At 37.3% G+C, this 22714-nt stretch overlaps 1 protein-coding gene across 14 annotated transcripts in view; it reads right to left on the bottom strand.

The window, feature by feature from the left end:
- The window catches only part of ATRX (ATRX chromatin remodeler), a 91803-nt gene that overhangs the window by 10446 nt on the left and 58643 nt on the right, over positions 1-22714 (bottom strand). For all 14 annotated transcript variants that reach the window (XM_027464959.3, XM_027464960.3, XM_027464961.3 and 11 more), the window contains 11 exons: positions 18975-19112; positions 17853-18028; positions 15695-15812; positions 12125-12255; positions 11740-11828; positions 11366-11538; positions 8989-9142; positions 8600-8703; positions 6454-6562; positions 5252-5429; positions 3560-3754 (listed from right to left, as the gene is read on the bottom strand). In XM_027464959.3, coding sequence (XP_027320760.1) covers positions 3560-3754; positions 5252-5429; positions 6454-6562; positions 8600-8703; positions 8989-9142; positions 11366-11538; positions 11740-11828; positions 12125-12255; positions 15695-15812; positions 17853-18028; positions 18975-19112 — 1565 coding nt within the window. The remainder of the gene's footprint in view (positions 1-3559; positions 3755-5251; positions 5430-6453; positions 6563-8599; positions 8704-8988; positions 9143-11365; positions 11539-11739; positions 11829-12124; positions 12256-15694; positions 15813-17852; positions 18029-18974; positions 19113-22714) is intronic.

Genomic DNA, 22714 nt, shown 5'->3' with positions numbered 1-22714 from the left:
TATTAACAACATTTTCTAAGAAAACCCTTCTTTGACTGAACCTTGGATTATTGCATAAAGGAATTCTCAAGGATGTATTTTGAAAATCAAATAGCATTCGTTTCTTCACTCACATAAAGGCTTCACTTCTTTATTTTAAAACAATCCACAATGAATTCTCCTAATTTTTTCGTAAGAAATTGATTAAAAATATTTTTTCTTACATCAAAGCAGCTGCAAAGTGTGTCCAATCTGCAGGTTCCAAGAGCAACCCTAGTGCTCAGCTCTGAACCACTCCTCCTCAGCACACGATTCCTGACTGCTGACCTTCTAAAACGTGGCTTCACTCAAGTCAAGAAGTAAGGTGACTCAGCAGACAACCTGCAGAAAACTTATTTCTCTAGGGTTTTCCAGAATAAGAAAACTTATTTCTCTAGGGTTTTTAGGCAGGGCATGCTGAACTTACCACAAACAAAGCGTCTTAAATAAAGTCTTAAGTTCCAATTGCTGTGCAATTAAGGGCTGTTACAATAACATGCTTCTGAAAGCGTATCAGTCTTTATAATCCAATCTTTTCTCTCCAAAAAATGCAACAAATGCAGCGTTAAATTCATCAAATCATTAAAAAAAAATGTTATTATAAAGGTCAGTCATGCATCTCTGCTCTAATTCCACTGAAATACGGAATAGCGAGCTTTCTGGATGAGTAAGATTATATGGTTTTGGTATTTATACCATCCACTGCGATGTTTTCTACAGCTGGTATTTGCTTTTTGTTGTTTATGTAGAATTTCTAGAGAATTGGATAGTGCAAAAGAAATAGGTACATGAAACAAAAGTTAAACAAATGATACTGTAAATAAGGTATGAGCCACCGGTCAGTTAAATGGAACACAGGAATCAAGGAACAAAGCACTGCAACTGCTGCACTGGCTCACCTGTGTGCAAAGCAAGAACCTGACTGTGGATAAAACGAAAATAACAGATCCTGATCAGCTGAGAACACAAACGCAGCCAAAATAATAATAATAAAAATTGGGATAACCAAAATAGTTAAGGGGAAAGAGTTTTGTCTTTACAAATATAAAAAATATATTTAAAAAATACAAGAAACAAACAAAAAGTTCTGTGACATAAATTACTTTGCAACAGTTTACTACCTTGGCACTAGTCACCCAGACACCCTAAATGTTCCTATTTCATCTCTTCTTGGATGAATTATCCAGGAATCATTAATTAGACAAAGTTGCTGCTCGTGCATATATGATGCCCTTGCAGGACAGATTGCACTCCTGGCCTCAGACCGCCTGGTCCAATCCCAAACCACAAGTAATACTTTGTGCAATGACAGCTAGCGATGTCACTAACTCTCCTGAGACACATCTTTCCCAACTAACAATTCAACATCATTTCACCACAAGCAGCCCAAAGACACGTGAAAGCACTGGCTACCAGGCATGCTACAGGCAGCGCTGCTCCCAGCTAGCAGCAGTCACGTTACTTCCTATGGCACCTTCACACCTCGCCTCCCAGTTCCCCAATTCAGCAGGAGCTGAGGGAGCTCAGCATCCCGCAGGATTCTTCCTCACTATCGCAGACCCAAGCCTGATTCAGGGACAAAAAGAAAGGGAGAAGATTATTTAGGGGCTAGCTGCCAGCCTTCCACGTTCTGTGGAATCAGAATCAGGAATACAAAACCCTGCTTCCAGCAAATACATACAGAAACTGCTAAAATAAGATGAATCTACCTGATGACTTAGAGCCCTTTCAACCATCAAATGAAAACAAAACAGATGAGAAGTGTGCCCAAAGATGCACATCTCAATAATAGCAGCAATAATCCTGTTCAATACCATTTGCTAAAGCTATGGGAAAGAGCCAGGCAGAGTTCCTATACACAGATCTGCTTTACTTCTAGCCAGGGCCGTGGTTAAACCTTTGTATTCAACTTCACTTATATGAACCACATATTGATGGCTAAATGGAATTAAGTATGTACTGTTAATTAAACTAAAGGAACGCGTTTTAGGAGGTAAAAAAATGAATTTGTAAATTTACAAAATAGTAAAAATTGAATCTGCTACCTACATTTTACTGCTTACACTGTGAAATATGGTAAGAAAAAGAGCTTCGATACAGTCATTAAAGATTGTTTTCAAGGGTTTTAAATGCATGTGTAACAGCGACTAACGCTTTATAGGGCTACTGCTTCCTAAATCCCCCTGACAGCTGCATGGACACTGTAGGTGGTCGAATAAACTCCATTTCAGAGAAAGGCCTAAATATTAAGAATGCCAATGGGATGCTTAACCACCATTTATTATATTACAGTGGTCTACAGACAGTTTTGAATGAACAGCATACCACTTTTCCTTGAAAATTAATAGGTGTACAAACTAGGAAACCTCCTTCTCCACACCCAGCGTGTAATGACCTAAAGATAACAGCTCAGAGATGTAATCAGGTCATCAGCTGCGAGCCTTAAGTTTACTTGTTACTATTTACTAGCTATCCACCCGGTAAGCTAAAGACAACTGCACAAGTTATACATCGATTAGCCTTTGGCAGGCCACATTACCTCAGTGTACGTGAACAGCACCTAACACAAAGAATATAAAATAGATCAAGTACAAACCTTAGACTAACCTTAAATATAAACTGACTTGGAAAAAGAAAGTAAAATAAATAATCTGATCATTCTGTCCCCTGAACAGTCAGGCAGGAATAAGAGTTACAGTTTATACTTCCAAATTAAGTTCATAAGTTTTTTGGTTCCCCAAGAAGTGCACAGGATACTGAGACATTACTAAGTAGCGACAATGAACCACTACTGCGTGTCGCAGCCACTACAAATAGATTAAGGCAGTGAAAACAAACTACTGTGATCTTAAGAGTCACTCCTTCATATTACCCCAGAGCACAGAAAGTCAGTGCTCTCACCATGTACAGTAAATGACCGTCTGCAAAAGGAACAAAAATGTCACTGGTCTCTGCTAGTACGGACAACACTAAAAACACATTAAAACTCTTAGCTTGTCCAATTTTTCTTCATTTAAACAATAAATATCTCTTTCCCTATCTCTACTGTATTTCTATTAATGGTGCCTACAAGAAGAGACAAATAAAGAACTAAAAAACAAAAACAAACACAAAAAGGTTTGGCAAAAGAGATCATGGATTAATTTGACTCAAAGTCTTACCTAGGGAGATAAAAAAAAAACAGACCCCGAAGCACAGCATCTCCTGATAGTTTTGTTATCACTAATTGAGGTAATGCAAGGTGTCACCAGCACCCACTTACGCATTCATCTTGGCTTCCCAGGTTCTGTTTGTTCTAATTTAAAAACTGTCTTTTAACTGAAGATCTTTTTGTTATACTGTCAAATAGATTGAAGGGCATTAGAGCAACCACGATAGTGATCACACATTTTATTCTGTTATCTGCAATCTACCACATTTCAAAGTAAAAAATACTGATGTGAAAATACAGCACTTCTTGCAAGACTGAATACCCCACATCCTTCAAAAGACTTTTTTGTTTTTAATAGAATATAATTCCCAGTGATCCGCATCAACTTACTTTAGGCAGCATCGGTGTATCTCTCTTCTTTTTCTTTTCTGAATTAGGGTCATCCAGCAAATCTGGCTCAAAAGTATACAGCTCTGTGAGCTCGTTCATAGTGAAATGACGTTCAACTTGCTGTTGGTCAACAACCCGGAAAGACAGCGACTGCTTTGTTACCTGTCGATCATAGATCTTATCTTCCATTGTTCCCTAGAAAACACAGTTATTCACTTTTATACAAACACCGACCTTCTGTTACATAGGAAATAACTAACAGATATAGAAGAGCAAGAACAACAAAACAGTGCTCTATTTCCCTTTTTTCTTTGCTCCTTATCCACAAAGTAATCTGGAAACAATGAAGTAAACTGAAAATACTTCACTGTTTCCTTACAGAAAAAAAAAAAGAACAAAATCCTCCTGGAAATGAATAAAACGTGGTGTGCATTGTGTAAGCAACAGATGTCATCTAGCTGTTGACTAAGTGTAAGAAACGTGTGTTATCAGTAGTGGCCTGAAGCGATCAGGTTTTGCTCTATTTCCCAAAGTATAATTATGACAAAAATGTGGATTTCCACAGCATGTACCTTTTTTGTACATTTTGCTGCTTTGGGCAGCCCATTAAAAAGGAAAACAGATACCAAGTCACTGGGGTGGAAAAGACAGGGCAAGGGAAGCAGTCAAGTCTAATTCATCATGGCTGGGTACAAACAAACTAGATCTTTGATGAAAAAAGGGAAATTACGTATCAAAAAAAAAAGATGACAACTACGAAAAGTATGAGAACAGCACAGCTTCTTCTAAACACTGCAACTTAAAAAGGATACCAACAGTTCAAAAGTGCACGTAGAGAAAAACAGACTGAAGCCTGAAGAAAAAAAAATCACGTCTGACAGTAACATGTTACAAAAAGTGATCTATTTAAGTTGGCGAGTGCATAATGATTTGATCATAAGTTAATTACTGTTACTGGGGAAAAAAAAGTCTTCAGTTCATCCTGTGAAAGCCTCAGAATTAAGAGATGAAGCAAGACACTACCTGTCAGAAGCAATGGCATTATTACTTATAAAGACGATAGATCGGTGACCATCGGAATCATTACAGGTCTTTAGGCTGTGATACAGGTTTTCGAATCATGATTGCATGCCTTTTTCTAGAAAAAAAATATCTTTAGCTACCAGCATCTTCGTTCCATTTGGATTTTCATGGATCCAGAGACCAGTTTTAAGGGGTCTGTAGAAGTCAGCCACATTCAGCAAGGCTACTGACAAATGACAGCCATCCTCTATGTGGTCTACACAATTAAGAATTTTTCGTAATGTACAAATGAAAGCAGTAAACACTATTCCAAGTCTGAACATGTGAATCCCTGCTAGAATTCCAGGATTTGTGAAATACAAAGTGCCAGATGAAGTGGGCTTAACAGCAAATCATTTCAGTGTTGTTTTTTTTTTTTGTTTTGTTTTGTTTTTAATTATTATTTTGCAGTGTATTTATTTATGGTTTTACAACCATTTACAACCATTTCCTTCAAGAGTTTTTTCAGTGATTTTGGGACAAATACTGCTATCAGATTAAGACTGGAAGATGACTGGATCAGCGTGGACCACTACAGACCTCAGCAGAAGTCCAAATAGTTGCAGTTTACAAATTTGACTGCAGAACCAGAATATCACACACAAAAATAAAAATCACACAGAAACCTACCTGAGCCAAAAACCTGTACACAAACACAGGTTTGTTCTGCCCAAAGCGGTAAACCCTGAAAATACTCTGGATATCATATGATGGGTTCCACGAAGCATCAAAGATGATTACTCTATTAGCAGCCACAAGATTAATTCCAAGGGAGCCTGCTTTAGTGGAGATAATAAACAAGCGGCCTCTGGAACAGAGAAAAGTTGCAATTTTTTACTATTTTGGAAATATATTAAATATGTATTTTTATATATTGAAACAATGTCAACTGAAAGACTGGCATGGTTAGTGTATTATTAGAATTACTGAAATGTCTGTTTATACAGAAACGCTTTTTTCTTCTACTACAAAATGATCTATTTACTGTTGTGGTACTAGAATAATTATTTGGAAAACAATCAGAACAGTACCAAAATGTAGGTATTACACTTTTATAAACTGCATCTAGCAGACATAAATGAAAAATACACAGAAATGAAAAATACGCAGAAAGCGTATTTACAATACTAGAAGCATATTCTATCACTTTTCATCTTCATGTTTGAACGGACTTGGAAAGACTAGCAAAGTACAGAATCACAGAATTTCTAGGTTGGAAGAGACCTCAAGATCATCGAGTCCAACCTTTGACCTAACACTAACAGTCCCCACTAAACCATACCCCTAAGCTCTACATCTAAACGTCTTTTAAAGTACCCCCATGCCAGGTTAAAAGCCAGCTTTGCTACCAAACAGCATCTGCCTGTTGTAGCAGCATTGCTAGATAACCTGCCAAACCTCTCTGACCCAATGCAGGGAAACAACTAGAGCATTCCAAAGGCAAAAGGGATAGAAATCCCAAGTCTATTTATTCTTTGTTCCTTATCTAACATGGAAGAACCATTTCCGTTGAAATTAAAAAACAAACTGAACTGCAAGGATAGAACAAAAGACACGGCTCATCTCAGCAGACAAAGAAACTCCAGCCTCAAATAGTAATATGCAATTGAGCCACAAGCATCGAAATAAAATATGCACACTGAAGAGTGGGGACTAACAACACTAACTTGCTTATAACTACTATATGAAGCAGTTCTGTACTTGCTAGCATTGTGATGCCTTATTTACACAATGTTAACAGGTCAATAAACTAATACGAGAAACAAAGAGACATGGAACAAAAGAGACAGAAAAAATCAAACACGTCAAATCAAACACACAAGAGATCTCACCTCACATTAGTTTCATCATTAAATTCTTCAGCCCATTTCTTTCTTGACTGAGCTGTAGTTGAGCCGTCTAAGCGATAGTAATCAATGTTTCTGAACCATTTTCCTTCACCTAAAAATGTTAAGAGTCAAATTATTAAAATGCCTATTATATAAGTAACCAGACTGATAATGCTGGATATAAACAACTCTCAGAATAGCACAAAAGCAAACATGGAACATAAAATATGCTACTCTTGACAATTTAGAACAGTGGGAGAAGACTACGGGTTATTCAAGACAGAAAATCCAGGATAGAAGACATTTATGGAGAATTCAGGGGCTTTTCACAGGCATGCCTTCAGATTACATAGCGAGGATTGCATAATAAAATATAAAACGTACCATGAGAGAATATAATGCCAACTGCATTTGTAAGAATAATGTTCTACAACCTTAAACCAATTCTGTCTAAAACAATTCAAAAAGTAGACTAAATGTCAATAGCATTTTAACTTGACAAAAGCATCCAACGCCTATCACTATCCTTTTCTTCTTAGGAGTTTCATCTTGTAAAAATTAACAATTGTTATTAAATGAAACACATTAAAGCAGCTTTGTAAAGAGTGGAATTTCAAGATGTGAAGTTATAATCAAGCTATGTTTCAAGGTTAAGATTTAGATGAAGTATTTGCGAAGACCTTAGCTTTTTTGGATGGTTCCTCTGATTTCTCATCAATTCTATTTCTATATCCACATTTGTATCAAGATGCCTTAACTTGGAGATAAGGTTACTTTTAAAAAGTAACTACATCTAATCCTCAAGTATTATACTACTGGTTTTGATCTCCATAATTTTGTATTTTTAATTAACATAAACAACAGTCTCTCCCATACAAATAGCATCCATAAGTAAATACTCAAAGGAGATTTCAGAAGTCAAGGTCTAATCATTTTGGAACTGAATTTAGAACAGCTGTTGGAGCCTAAATATACTGTGACTTATGGCTATTCCTTGCCAGATGAAAAAAAATTATATAGAAGATTCTTCTCTCCTGAATTCAGAAGTAGCCTTTCATTTTCTTGACTACCAAGGTACATATCCACAAAATGAACCCTAATGTGCCATCAATTATAAAGAAAATAGCATTTTTAGGAGACAACACTGCTTAATTATGAGAAACAGATTTTTGAGTTGTGCCTGGAATATATATATATAAATGTATACACATATATAAAATACAGTCTAATTGCTTACTGAAAGAACTATTAAAACCAGAAAAAAAGACCATAAATTATCTCAGACTAAAGGCAGAAACTTGAAAAAAAAAGACAGCTTATAATATTTGGAGATAAATACTCAGAAGCTAAGGAAAGCATCACGTGAGAACAATAAATCAGAAAGATACTGGAGATCTTCATCTAACTACCATGTTGATACCACTAAGCCACTTTTCTCTTACACAACTGTTCAACATGTTTATACTTAGAAATAAGATATTTGAAAGGAATGACAGATTCAAAGCAATTCTTCAATCCACAGACACTGAACACTGAAACTTCACATAAAAATTAACTGCATCATCAAGAGCTCTGGGAGGATCACACAGAGGAAACAAAAGAAACATCCTGAACAGACAACATGTCTGGCTGGTGAGAAATTCCTCGCCATTCAAGCATCACTAGGATAATAATTAATTCAATACATTGCTCTCTTTACAGAGTCCATAAAACAATCTGCTGCAGTATACATAAAGCCCAAATTCACATTTCGCATTCAACATCAAGACACACCACTTTAAAATAGCGTAATTTTCCTTCATTATCTCTCTCCCAGTAGGAAGCATCAGAATTCGCCATGCATGAGCATACAACATCACTTCTGTACAGAATTTAATAAAATGCCTTCTCTCGATTTTGGATGATGAACATTTAATCTGCTTAGGCTACATTAAGCACAGATGATACAGAATGAAATCAGAAGCAAGAGTCCATAATGGGATAGCACAGACCTCCTGCAGAGTAGAACAGAAGACATGCCAGCTTCGGGAATGGCAGAGAGCACACAATGCTTCTCATGCAAACAATTATTTTAACTCCATTCCCTTTGGACCAAATAGAGACTTGTAAGAGAGTTCTTAGCTTTGTAACTGTCCAACCTGACACTCACCTTTATAAATAGGAGCCTTATCTTTGTCAGTTTTCTCCCTGTTGGCCAGCTCCAGAAAATCTTCTATCAAATCCAGTGATATTAGGGATTGGCTAAACACTAGGCTGAAAACAGAAACACAAAACCACAACATTAACCTCTGAGGTTATTTTAAATATTGTACTGCTTTACTTTTCTCCCCTGTTCACTCTGATAAAACCTTTGAAATGAACAACCCACCTAGATACAGCAAGGGGCTTAGGTGGTGTACGTGTATGGGAAAACTCCGATAAAAAGAGCACACACATTTGCTTCAAAAACCTGAGCTACAGCATTAGGAAGACTGAATGAAGAACACTAACAGATTGATGTATTTGTTAGATTGCTAAATGTTTCAAAAACTGACTTACACTTTGTCCCCAAGCTCCTCTGCCATGCGAAGAATTTCAAAGAGAAGCACCATTTTCCCAGAATGTTCCAACACTTCAGCATCTGCATCAGTGACGAAATCTTTGTACCAGTCTGGAGCTGGGCTACCAGGATTTGAAGATGATGTAGGTTTACCTATAAAAAACAAAAACAAAAATTCAGAGATAAAGGCATTGTGTCCATTTAAATGCTTTGAAATGTCTTTATGTTGCAGAACATTTAGACAAATAGTTCTACAATCTGCAGCTTTTCCCCATGAGTATTTATCAACAGCTTTGTTTCCAACAAATAGGTATCTTTGAAAACTCATTCATGTTCCAGCAACTAAAAAGAAGCTTTTCACAAAGTGATTTTGAACCTGAAACAAACATCTGAAATTCATAGAAAAAGAATGGTCTTTTGGGTTACACCTAGGTCGTCTATCAAGATGAACTCTCAGAAGAAAGCTTTCAAATGCTACATAATATTGGTTTTCAAGACAAAATATAAACCATCTCCTCTTTCGTTATGCTCAGATTTAGGATCTTTTTCCTAATCTAATTTAGAAGACAACATTAGTATATACAGGGGAAAAACAGTAACTTTTTCCACCCTTTCTATTAATTTACAATTGAAGAAAAAAGAAGAATTGAAGAAAAAAGGCATATTCTGCCTTTTTGCGAAGTTCTTGAAGAAAGTTTCTTGCCTGCTCATCTGCTAACACACCACTACAATAACAACAGCTGCAGAACACATACATGGAAACAATCCCATTTTTAACATGTCACCATCTTAGAAATTAAATTAACTTTTTTTTAATTGTTGTTAATTTGACTCCTAGAAATATAAAAATACTAGAACTATAAAATACAGTTTCTCACTGAAAACTACACCAAAATAACCAGCAAAACTAAGTCCTTCTGGGTTTAAATCACCACTCGAGAGTGTCAGACACCAGCCATGCTGATCTTTAATGATATCCGCATTATGTCTACTCTGAGACAGAGCTGAATTCAACCAGAAAAAGCTTATATTCAGCACTGTAATCAGAACCAGAATGGCAGACAAGAACCATGAATTATCTTTATTTGCATTACTTAATTTCTTTTTATGACATTGCAGTTTAACCTTCTTTGCATTAGAGCGATAAAAATTGATTAGATTTATTAATGCTGTGTTTTTTTTTCACATAAAAACTCGTATCTTACTGAAATATTTACTTACATAGGAGAAAACTGTTCTATCTAATGAATAATTCAAAATGCTTACATTTGAAGACCATGCACAGCAAATCAATTGTGACACACCAAGAAATTTCAGGTGCAAGATAGAACCGATCTTGACAAAATTCGCAGTCGAGCCCTCTTTTACACAAGCTTTTAAGGAATGTATTTTTCAATACCAGACCGAACAATGAACAAGTTAAGAGATTTAGTGTGACGTGACATAGGGAGTGTGCATAAGGTTTTCCTATTTCTATCCTCACCCCTACGCTTTGTAGAAAGGCCTTCAACAGCTGAAATGAAATACCAAGTTTGCCCCCAGACCTCATCTGGTACAGCATCAAATGTCTGTTTAGAAACATTAAACTGAACAAGGTTGCATGAGAGAGATGTAAAAATTTCACTGCTCCACAGACAGAAACTCATGCTTCCTATAATGCTAGTAATGAATTTAATACACTTAATCTGTATGCATACATATTTTATGCACACACACTCATTCTCTCCCCCTCACACATTTTTGATATCTTTGCTGTAGGAACAGGGGACAAAAAATAAATTCTCTCCCCAAAAAAACACTTATTTAGGAAAGGTGATTAGGCACATGAAAAATGATAGTGCCAGAAAAAATAGCTTTATATTAGATACAATTTTAGAAGAAGATTATTGAAGGAAAAATAAAAGAAAATGAAATGTATAGATATACATTGCTTGAATACCAAGTCTTTAAAAAGGTTTCTTATGCCTCTGCATTATACCTGCTTGCTTAGTTACTTATTTCAAATTCCAGGTGCAACAAAAAAGGGCATACATATCTATTAATCGTTCCATTCATCTTTCACCAACATACTAAAATAAAGATGAAAAGCATCCTAGTTATCTGTTAACCTTACACCATTTTGTACTGACGAATTAAAAAAATATATATCTGTTCAGCTTCTCTGTCACAAGACCCTTCACTTCTAAATCGATGCCCTTTATTTCTCCTGTAGGAGATTATTAGGAACAGCAGGAGCTGTGAGCACAGAAGCACTTCACGGATTTAAGAAATTTGTCATTTTGCAACAAAGCAGAACTCTTGACAGCAGCACTCTCAAAACACATTTTCCAAATTTCAAGCTGCATCATATTTGATTTACTGGTATACTATACTCACCTTCATCTGATTTTGTAACCGACGGAGGATTGTTTACAAGTTCTTCTGCATTTCCTTCTCCACCTCCACGAGATCTTGAATTCCAAACTTTTATGACTTCTACATCATTATCACTGCCACTCCCACTTGAGCTACACTCTTTCTTCATTTTTTTCCCCTTGGATTTTTTTTTCCTATGAAGATAACATCATACATCGTATTATTATTTTTTAAGATCATATTGCTAGAGGATATATTCTAACGGATACATATACATATGTGTGTATATATATATATACACATATATATATAAAAAACATTTACTTTATAGAAATCACTTAAGTTCTATTAGGGAAACAAATCCAACAACAAACAACAAATAAAAGCTCAATTACTTTGCATAATCATCAGAGCTTAAACTCATTGAAGTTTCATCAGAATCTGAAGCTATGAAGTCATCCAGACTGTCTTCATCAAAATAGCCCTCAAAAGAGAAAAAAACAGAAATTTTATTAATTATGCTCATCCAGAAGCTCTTTTAAACCTCTAGCCATCTGCTTATTCTTCATTTGAAGAATGTTAAGTTCTACAACAGCATGGCCTTTCAAAATGTTTTAAGAGTGACAACATATCCAGAAACTAAAAATATGACAAAACCAGCAGCACGATTACCCCACAGCAATAAAGGTTTCCATTAATTTGATGAAATTTTACCTAGCATTTAGCATAGCTTGTTTGAAAAATTTCTCAATAGAGAGTATTTTGATCCATCTAATTTACCTTATTTTCTTTGCTAATATAGTCCAGCTGCAAACACCAGGGGTGAGTCCAGATTCTGCTCAACATCTGGAAATCCTGGAATAGTTTAGCTCCAGCTTTGCCTCGTCCACCTTCATTGCCACTACCTACACCTGACAATAAAGTTCAGGTATGAGAATGAAACCTTGCAGTAAGTTAGCCATATAACATTCCCCCTTTGAACAATCTGGTGGTGAAGTACTGAGTGTTCTTTCCAGATGCACATCATATTGTAACGAATGTTGTAAAAGAGATCAAATTACTCAGTCACAGGCATTTTTCTCCTAGTTAAAGTTGTCAAAATTAGATTTTCCCCTTTTTCTTGACAGTAAGAAACATGATTTCATTTTTACATAAAAGCACATTTCTTCCCAGTATAGGAAAGAATCCAAATCCTCTCTAAAGGAGTCATGTCTATGCATTTAATTGTGAAATCAGCTCTTAAAGAGCAGCCCAAGCTACAAAACAAAATAAAATTTGCACTAAATTTTCAATGAGTTTGACTTATTATTTTAAGCTCCTTTTTTTTTTTTTTACTTGCAACTCTGCATTAATTTGCTACAATAAAAAAATGCAAAAATGCCCAGCCTGTTTGCATTGTTCAAGCACAATTTAGAGCAAATTGATAAACTGTGCAGAGTTGAACATTTGTTGTAGCCTCAGTGACTCATTAAACAGTAAAATAATTTTAGGTTCTTGAAATTGATTGGCTTTCATATGCATTGTATCCATAATTTAAGGCATGCATACCTAGCAGAAAATAGTATTTGCTGCATCAAAATTATAAAATGTTTATGAAATGTTATGGTGAGGCAGGCATAAAGCTTGTGCAATGCATTTGCTCAACAGGTTAAAACAATCAAATAGATGTATACAGAGCACAATTAATCAACAAAGCAACTTTTTGCTACGTTTTAATCATAAAACACAGCTTTAGAGCTAACTTGTACTCCCCTAGGATGCTGGGAAACTGAATTACAAGGAAGACAAATTCTTTGGTTCAACTTGGCTAAGCTTGAGCTAATATGACAGAGAAACATCCTCAGTCAACAACTCCTACACTACAGACTTCTTGATTTTCTGTATTACAGAAGCGTTCAGATGTGATGTGTGTTCACACACTATTACGGAAGTGTTCATATACAAACATTCATTAAATGAATCAAAAAATGACAACCTTAGAATATTGCATCTAAAACGTGTATTTTGGTATATGCCTCTGAGCTCACCACAGTGGCAGGACACTAACCCCAGAAGAAGAGAGAGAAAGTGAATGATGCTTTCCACTAGCTCAGGGTGTTGAAGCAGCTCACCAAGGGCTAGTAACTCATGAAACCGTGCAACCCGTTGTGACAGCTGCAGATTTCAGCTCAAATAACCGCGTTGAGCCCTCGAAGTTTGGACAGATTAAACTACCTGTGAGGGAGTGTGTTTTCTCAGTTAGTTACACACACAACCCAGTAATAAATTAATTGTTCCAACAACTGAACAAACGTGAAGCTCATTATATTAGGCTTTATGCCTGAGGAATTATTTCCCTTAGCTTTAAGGGACACCAGATGAGAGGTTACTTCCTCTTATCGGCTGCCTGCTTTATTAAAAAAGGAAGCACTGAAAGCCAGCGTCTGCAAAGACTTCTGCACCACGTAAAGCAGTTGTGAACACACAGCACTAGCTCTTATGCTAATCCACAATCCATAAAAGATTTACTTCACCATCTAAAAGCATGCCAGACCAACAAAGTCAGGGTTGTAGAGTCTGAAACTGCAAAATCAGTCCTGCTTTGTATTAGAAATAGGCCAAAGGAAACCTACAGAACTACTGTAACTCTTGAAAGTTACAAGACACCATGAAGAACTAGGATGATTTAACCTAAACCATTTGGATGCATGCTTGTAGAGTAAATGACTAATGCTTATCATTTTAGGCTACTTGCTTTTGGAAGGCATTTAGAATGATGAAGGCCATGGAATGCAAATAAGCGGCGTTTTAGCACACTTCTAGAAAGAGGAGTCCATGCAGCAATACAGGACAGACTGCAATATAGAGCTCATTAGGTGTGAGCACTGCATCAAAGCTTGGGCTTGCTTGTGTACTGTTCTGAAGTACTATTAATCTAAGAAGCTTTTGCTTCCTTTTAAAAAAAATACATAAGAAGTTTTTATTCCCTTCGAATGAAAGGCTAAAAGGAGCAATCTGCATGTAGATGTGCAATTATTACTGGAGATTATCACTGGAAGTGAAATTGCTTTCACAGGTCCTTTAAAACTCTACTTTCATAACTTACATCAAATGAAGGCATCACACGACAGAGGTGTAGAAAGGAAATCTAGCTGGCAGTTTGGCTAGGTGATAGAAACTGCACTAACCAGAACCTAAAGTAATTAAGACAACACAGTGAACTTCATACTGCTGTAAATCACCGCTTGATTTGAGATGCAATTAATCTCTGTAATTAAATTTGGCAGAGTAACCAGAATAGAAAAATATAGTTTAAAAATTCCTGCAGCAGCAACAGGCGGGCATTAAGGCAGGTGGCTTAACAGGTGCAAAAAAAAACTAGAGAAAAAAGGATACCAATACTACTGAACTGGCACAACAGACTACGCAATACATTTTGTAGCAACTGCAGAAAGGGAATGTGTGTTTCAAGGTTTAACAACAGCCCATCAGAGCACCTTAAACATGACAATGTAATTCAGTGCACAATCATTAAGACAATTATTCTATGTGGTATATAAACAAACCAAATTGTTCCAGAACCCAAAAGCTGCTGCTGAGGAATCTGGCTGCACAATGCCCAGCGGTACAGAAAAGCTCACTGAAGAGTTCCTTGAGATTCCCACTCTAGTAGTCCTGTGTGGCACCACCATACAGAAGTGTTGACATTTTGACACCTTGATACACTAAAATTACAAGCTGCAGAGTTTTCTCTCTCATATAAGTGAACAGTAGAGCAGCCCACAGTGGTACATTTCTTTTTCCCCCCTCATACACCTTACTTTTACAGTTAACCAAGTTTACATTAAGTGCAAAGAGGTGAGAATGGTCATTGTGAAAGCCAGACTTGAGGGGTTTAGAGAACAACAGAAGAGAGTTCCACAGAGGAGCCACATTTGACAAGTAACAGTTTCAGCTATAACAATTAAAAAAGAAATTGCAAGGCTTGGCAGTGTGCTTACAGCAGTGCAGTTCAATTTTAATTTATCTCCCTCCAATCTTAATGCAAATATTTCGTTTCTTAGATGAACAAAATATTAAATAAACTACATTTTATGTCTAGGAAAGGAAAAAAAAGAAAGAAGAGATGAACCACAACCTGAGGGAGGACTGCTGTTGAGATGCATATATTACTATTCCTCCAAGAATATTTACGCATCACCAAACATTTTGCTAAAATTCAAGCTTCGGAGCTAAGGTCAACCTTACGGGAAGCAGAAAAATATGCCTACAGGGCTGATTTTAGATATCTAACAACTCTTCCAACCACAGCAAAAGCCCCATAGTAAATAACCATTAATCTTGTTACCTGAGCCAACTGTAGGCACGTACCTGTCAAATGATCCAAGTAGTACTGGTAGAGTTTGCACTGAATAGGTGTCATTCTAACTTCTAGAACATACTCATATTTTGGTGGGAGGAACTTTGTTAACGCTGTGTAATCTTTCCTCTGTAATTTTAAAAGCGAGATTTTAGTCATTATAAACATGAAAATGACGATTGAGAGCTTAAGAACTTCAGGCATCTCCAGTGGCAAGGCACCATGCACAACTTACAATGATTCGCGTTCACTCCTACCACAAAGAAGAATAAAAAATAAATAAATAAATAGAGAAATCCCTGTACAGGCGCTGTAAGGCCCACCTTACACAGTAAATGCTGTAACCCCCCATGTCCCGTTTCCAAGTCCTTGCAAAGTTGACTGCAAAACAAAATTTACTTGTTTTCATCTTTTCTACTATTACACTAGACTCCATATCTCTCCGTCTGCACTTTCATTCAAATGGCACAGGGTGCATTGATCCTGACCGAGACACTGCTCAGGAGCTGGGGACCCATGGGCAGCCCCGGGGGCCTCGAGCCTGTGCTGCGCCACTCGCCCAGCGTGGCTTTTGGGCTTGTGCCGTGCAGCACAAACCCCTGGGCTGCAGGATAACCCCAGCCAGCTTGCTGCGAACAGCAGAGCCTGCGGGCAGCTCCCACCTGGCACCAGCAATTACACCACCTGCACGGCCTTGCTTTTATCTGGAAGGGTAGCGAGAAGCTCCCATGCGAACATTCCTTAGGAACAGAGTTGTTTTCTTGTGGAGAATTACACAATAGATGAAATGAGAGTTTCTCTCCGTGGACAGGACCTGCTTTGTGCAGTATGCTGTGGGATGATCCATCAGGCTGTGGGATAATCCATCAGCGCAGAACAATGGTATGGTCCTCAGCTAACAGGACTGATTTTGTTGCAGGACTGATTTATCCATAACAGCTCGTAAGTATTGATTCCAGAAAGTGCTTGAGGAAATTAAATGTTTTCATATGTGTATTTACAACAATCAGAGTTTTCATGCGACCTCTTTTATGACATGAGCAGACTGTAACGGGGAATAGTTTGTGTTCCTGTACTGCTGCACAGAGGTGTAGGGTTGTGTGTTATCCTCTTGCTACTACTCATACTTCCAAGATACTCATCCTATGACAAGAAGTCCTTTCCCAGCCCTACACACTGCCATAAACCTTTTTATTCCTTTCAAGGAGAGCTATCTAGTCATGGGACTATCCCACTACGACCATCTGACCTAACTCAAATCCACCGGGACTACTTAACCAACGATCAACAGCACATGGAAAAAAATACAAGGTGATTCTATGTGAAGGGGGCAGACTCCGCTCTGACACGAACAGAGGGTGCTGTGTCCCTGCCCTTGCCCAAAGCAAGGCTGTGCCAGGACAGGGACAGGCAGGTCTGCAGAAGCACAGCCAGAAGAGGCCCTGGGAGCCTACACAGCATCACACCTCACCTGGTGCCCAGGTTTATAGAGGGGAACAGCAGTAACGCTGTGCTGGTGGCACATGAGGTGCAGTACTACAGCAGGTAAACTCAAGAGATGGAGGCCAGCTATCATTCCAGAAATTTAGGGAGGTTAGGGTTTTTTTGTTGTTTTGTTTTTCTTCTCATTTAAGGTTAAGTTCTTCACCCTTTTAGACCTGATTAAACTGCCTTCTCTCCTCTCCCAATTGTTCTGATTCTCCCAAATCAAAAAATAGGAATCCAGAATCAAGTGACAAACTACGGATCAAACTATGGATCAAACATTATTTATGGATCTTTCTTTATGGATCAAACTTTCTCTGCAGTTTTTAAGCAGATGAATTTTCAAGCATGTATTCTTTAAATGTATACATGAAATTAAAAGAGTGTTTCCAAGTAACTGGCATCCTACTCTATCATGTTTTGTTTTTTTTTTTTTACTCTCCTAACAAAAATGTGTTCTCTAATATCTGTATATATCCTGCTTAGGAGATACTGGTATCAGGATAAAAACTATGATTTTTTTAAAAAAGGTTTTCTAGCTGCAGTGAATAACGCAGAAATCTAGTAATCTGTGGAAGTATTTAAGTAGAAAGTAACATGCACTTTTATCAGAACAAGATGAAATAACTCACCCCCATCCCTTCAGCTAATTCAAGTAATTAGTTACAGTAAAACTGTTCTCACCTGAACGCATCCAGCTAACATCTCATAGAGAATATGTGCACGCTTCTTCATTACTCTGACATCTACCAGAGTGGAGTCCGCGCACTGACCGTTCTGAATTGGATTTATGAATCGATTTCGGAATTCTTTAATGGAACCAAGCAAATTCTCCTTAATAAAGTTAACCATGCAGTGATCTGGAACAAAAAGATCAAGCTACAGTTGTTGAAAAGTTAAAGTATAGCACTAGGATTATTTCTAACACAAAATGAATGTGTCATATTTAAAGCAAGAGCTTTCTCTTAGGCAAAAAAAAACAAAAACAAAACAACACAGCATTTTCAGAAAAAGGCATCTTAAATTGATACGCACTGTAGGCAAAAAGGTAACTTCTAAAATAATGTCAGATTTAACACTACCTTATCTTAGATGCTAAACAAAGTTTGAGAGCTTCTGTACACCAAAGCAATTAAATGACAAATCATATTTGTAAATATTTGGAAACAGATCCAAAAGTATTACTCAAAAGAAATAAATATTACTACATTATTAACAAACAGGAGCAAATATTACAAGCTAATATAGAACGAAATTCCTGAGGCAGTAAAATAAATTACTATTTTAACTAGTTTTCTAAGAACACTGCTCTATAATAGTTTAAAACAATTTAAACTTATGCTCCTGCTAGACCTGGTCCACCCATTTCCCCTCTAAATACTCCCTCCCTTTCCCTTTGGACATGTTGAGACTCATCTGATCCTTTGGTGAGCCACACCAAGGAACTGAACTGTCAGAAAGCTATTCAGCATTCATGGTCTGATACTCCTCACACTGGCTCCCCATGGAATCAGATGTATGCAAGGCCATGCCAAGGAAAGAGACGGAGGAAAGGCCAGGCTCCCAACAGCTTCAGCTTACTTTGGTTTAAGCTATCATACAAATGCATCTCAAGACATTAATTAAGTATGCAAAATGAAAAACAAAACAAAAATCTTGTTATTTTTCTGTTGTTGTAGAAACATAGCAAACAGCTTCAGCATGTCAAATGGCAATCAAACTCTCTCTACTAATACATGTATATTGCTGAAAGGCAGGAGTACATTCAAAGAAATAAAGCTGTCTTTAAACAAGAAAGCTACTCACATTCTATAAGATTATTTTGCAGTGGTGTTCCTGTAAGGATTATTCTTCTCCTGGATCGAATAGAATTCATTGCCTTAGAAACAGCAGATGCTTCATTTTTTAATATGTGCCCCTCGTCACAAACAACAAAGTCAGGGCCTAGAAAGAAATAAGAACATTAGATCTCTCCCATCTTTTATAACCACGGAGAAACCAGCAGCCTACAGAAACTGAAATTTGTGCTACTAATGTTTATTATGGGCTTTATTTACTTAGCACCATTAAGGTTCTTTTTCAGTTTTTACACAAGCATTTACAGTAGACATTCTGGTAAACTGCAGACCATTACTTGTAAAATTTTCAAGGCAGGGTTATATACAACTTTCAAACATATGCCTATAAAAATTGTCTATCCACAGACCTAGTGCATCCTTGTCTGTATTTTCATTCACCCTGTCAAAACTTAAAACTGTTCCTAAATTCAGCTTATGCTGCCATCTACTGGTGCTCAAGCAATTAAAACCCAAAAGATCAGGAAGACAGCAATTTTTGTGCAAGGCAACAGATCTGTATCAACACAGGTAAACGGTGCGACTGAGAGTCTTATCTAAGATGTATGAACACCATCAAATCTGGTTTGAATTAGATACAACTGAAATGCCACCCTGTAGCTAAAAGTCACTGCAGAAATTTCCTCACCTTTTACCAAAGATAAAACCAGGGATTCCAGACTACAAACTTAAGAGGGGTTGCACAACGAATGACAAAAGATGTTTGCACTGTATGTGAAGCAACTCTGGCAGAATTATTAGGAGTCCGAATTTGGGGCTCACAGAAAATACCAAATTTGGCAGAATACGCTTACACATCCTAACATTTACCAGAATTGGGTCAAATTCTGGAAACTATTTCCTTGGAAGGACATATGGAAGATGTTCTAGGATCCTACTAGTGACTGAATGAATGTCTTACCAGATCTAAAACTGACCTCAATTCCTGAACCATGACATCAGCTGAAGTCAAGTTTACACACCTCTGAAAAATACTAACCAAAGCCATCAGCTGGGTTATCTATTCAGCTCTAAGAAAGCTGGCATTTGAGATGGCAAAGGAGAAGTTATCAGCATTATCAATTTAATCTCTTGTAACTTACTGATGTTTTCTTCAGTAAAGAAAATCAGTTCTTGTAATCAACACAAACCAACAGTCCGATCAGGCCTTTGACCAACCATATGATTTAACACCAACCATCTCAACTGTGCCATTTAAAATGTCAAGCTGATTTCAATCTTACACATTAAATAGGAAACGAATGAAGAAGGTATTTTTTTCTAAGCAGAAAGAATAAGTCTTTTAACCAAATCTAGAAGGCAATCACGAAAACCCAGTACCTACATGAATTCCCAACACATTCGACTTGCCGAAGTCTAGTGATTTGTGAATTCTCACACCTCCCCCAGAAACATTTCCCCATACTACTTCACAACTTTTGTACCTTCCCCAACAAGGGCAGCACTGAGAAGCTACACACGAAGACGTTCTTCAGTTTTAGGCAAGCACCTCGTACTGACGGACCCTTTCTGTAGTCCTCATTCTGAACCACCTCAGGGGTAGTGTTTCCTGAAGAGTAAGGAGCTTGCCAGAACTGAAGCATTTGTAAAGACTTGCAGCATCTCCCCACCAGATCTGACAGCTTGCACATTAATACAGCATTCTCAGAAATGGATTTGGTCTGGAACACTGCATTTACAATCAAAGCACATTAGAAAAGAGGATAATGAAATTTTAATGATGGTTAGGCAAGCAAAATTGTGCCAATAAATCCAGAAATCCATTTCGAAGACTATGATTTTAACATGAACAAGGCAGTTATTTTAAAAAAGATCGATGTTGCTTAGACTAAGCGAATGATAGCAGAAATATGAAAAAACTGTCTTAGTATAATTTTTGTGGTTTGTTTGGCAGTTGTGTAGCACTGATATTGAACTCACATCTTGGCTACAATTCAGTGACATGGATTTTCATACATTTGTGTTCTTTTCTTGTTCTTAAAAATCATTACAGACAGAGCATTTATCAAAATATCTTAAGGGAATGTAAAACAGAGACCTCAAGGGATTGTTTAGCCCATTTTCTTCATCTGAGATAATCGATATAAGAGTAGGATGTATCCTCCCCAAAAGAAGTAAAACTCCATGACCTCTCTCTTCTCCTAAAATACTGTGTGTGAAGCATAATCTAAATGATCTCTGATGCAACTCCAGATAAATTCTGCCTTTTCCTTTCTCCAACTTGTGTAAAATCTCACTCAAAGTCTCTCACTAACCAGCTTTTACACAGTGGAAAGTTTGTCCTGTTAGTAATCTTATTTTCTAGGGTAGAAAGCCTTACTCTTTCAATCTTTCTTCAGAGATCCTAGTCTTCAACTTCTTAACCTTCTTGATGTGCTGGGACACATTAATACGCTGATACAAATAGAACACACTCGGTGATAAGTATATAGATACACACACAGTTCTCCTTCTAGTCTGAGATCTACAAGAACTTAAGCCTGCTTTATATCAATGAAAGAATTTCCCAAGTTTAACAGTAATGGGATTTTTATTAGCAGTAACAAGAAAAAACCAACACAATTACTGAAATGCTGCAAGCACAGCACAGCAGCTATTAGTAAGCAAGTGATAAAATGCTGTGTGGTACGAAGCATTATGGGAAATAATGCCTTGCTGTGCAGGAATACACAATCATTATTTCACGTGGCAGAGCTGGTTAATTAATGAAATCACTTCTCACACTATTTCCCCACCCATAAACTTTGGCTAAACCTTCCCTTTGCGGTCCCTTCTCCTGCAGCATGCAGCACTCCGAAAGCTTCTACCACAGAACACATCTACCCTAGCGGTGTTCGTTTTAACCAGACACAAACCATTAAATTATCACTCACATACCACATTTGCACCTTTTAATTTTAAAAGTGCTCCCAGAGACCAAGCTTGTCCTATCTGCAGTCGCAGGTTTATAACTTTCACTGGCAGTCTGCTCACTGCCAGGGCCGTGATTCACAGATAGCAAGAGACAAGTAATGGCTGTTGCAAGATTCCTCTCATCAGTTTAGGCAATCCAAATTCAAAAAAGTAATGGATAACAACACCAGAACATTGCTGTCTGTTTGTATTTAGTTTAAATGGAGAAGGGTACGAGGCAACATAAAAGTAACTACTGGGTTATTGCAGTGTTGGTGCTCCCGATGGCCTGACTCCACACCACCAACCAAGTAACCCAAGAAGAATCCAACCAAACCAAGGTTTCTGTGTTCATATAAAATTAGTCAAAACCTACAAGACCCAATGTGCTGCAATTTGTGGATTACAATTAAACCATTAGAAGTTAACCCAATCACAGATGTTGCTCTACTGTGTTGTCCTAAGGTATCTAAATAGGCTTGGAAGCAGAAGAGAACCGCCCCCACGAGCAGGATGTAAAACCCAAAAACGACTCGGAAGAGATGGGACAGGGCACGTCACACAGGGCACAAGGTCTCCTCTGTATAAATTTCCACGGTGAGCATGCCACCTCCCTCTACAGTCTGATGGTTTTAAAGCTACGTAAGTACGAACCCATGAAGCATTACTGTTAAGACAGGTAAGTAAGAAACCTTACACCATGGCTCCCTGACACTTTCCACAAGAAAAATAACCTACAAAAGTCAGTTACTGTAAAAGTATCTCAACTCCTCTATTCTTTGCTAAAGCCAACAGAAA

The sequence above is a fragment of the Anas platyrhynchos genome, chromosome 10 (genome assembly GCF_047663525.1).
Source record: "Anas platyrhynchos isolate ZD024472 breed Pekin duck chromosome 10, IASCAAS_PekinDuck_T2T, whole genome shotgun sequence".
In the NCBI taxonomy this organism is placed as follows: domain Eukaryota; kingdom Metazoa; phylum Chordata; class Aves; order Anseriformes; family Anatidae; genus Anas; species Anas platyrhynchos.
Note: the sequence above shows the minus strand (reverse complement) of the source record. Positions and strands in the feature narration are given on the sequence as shown.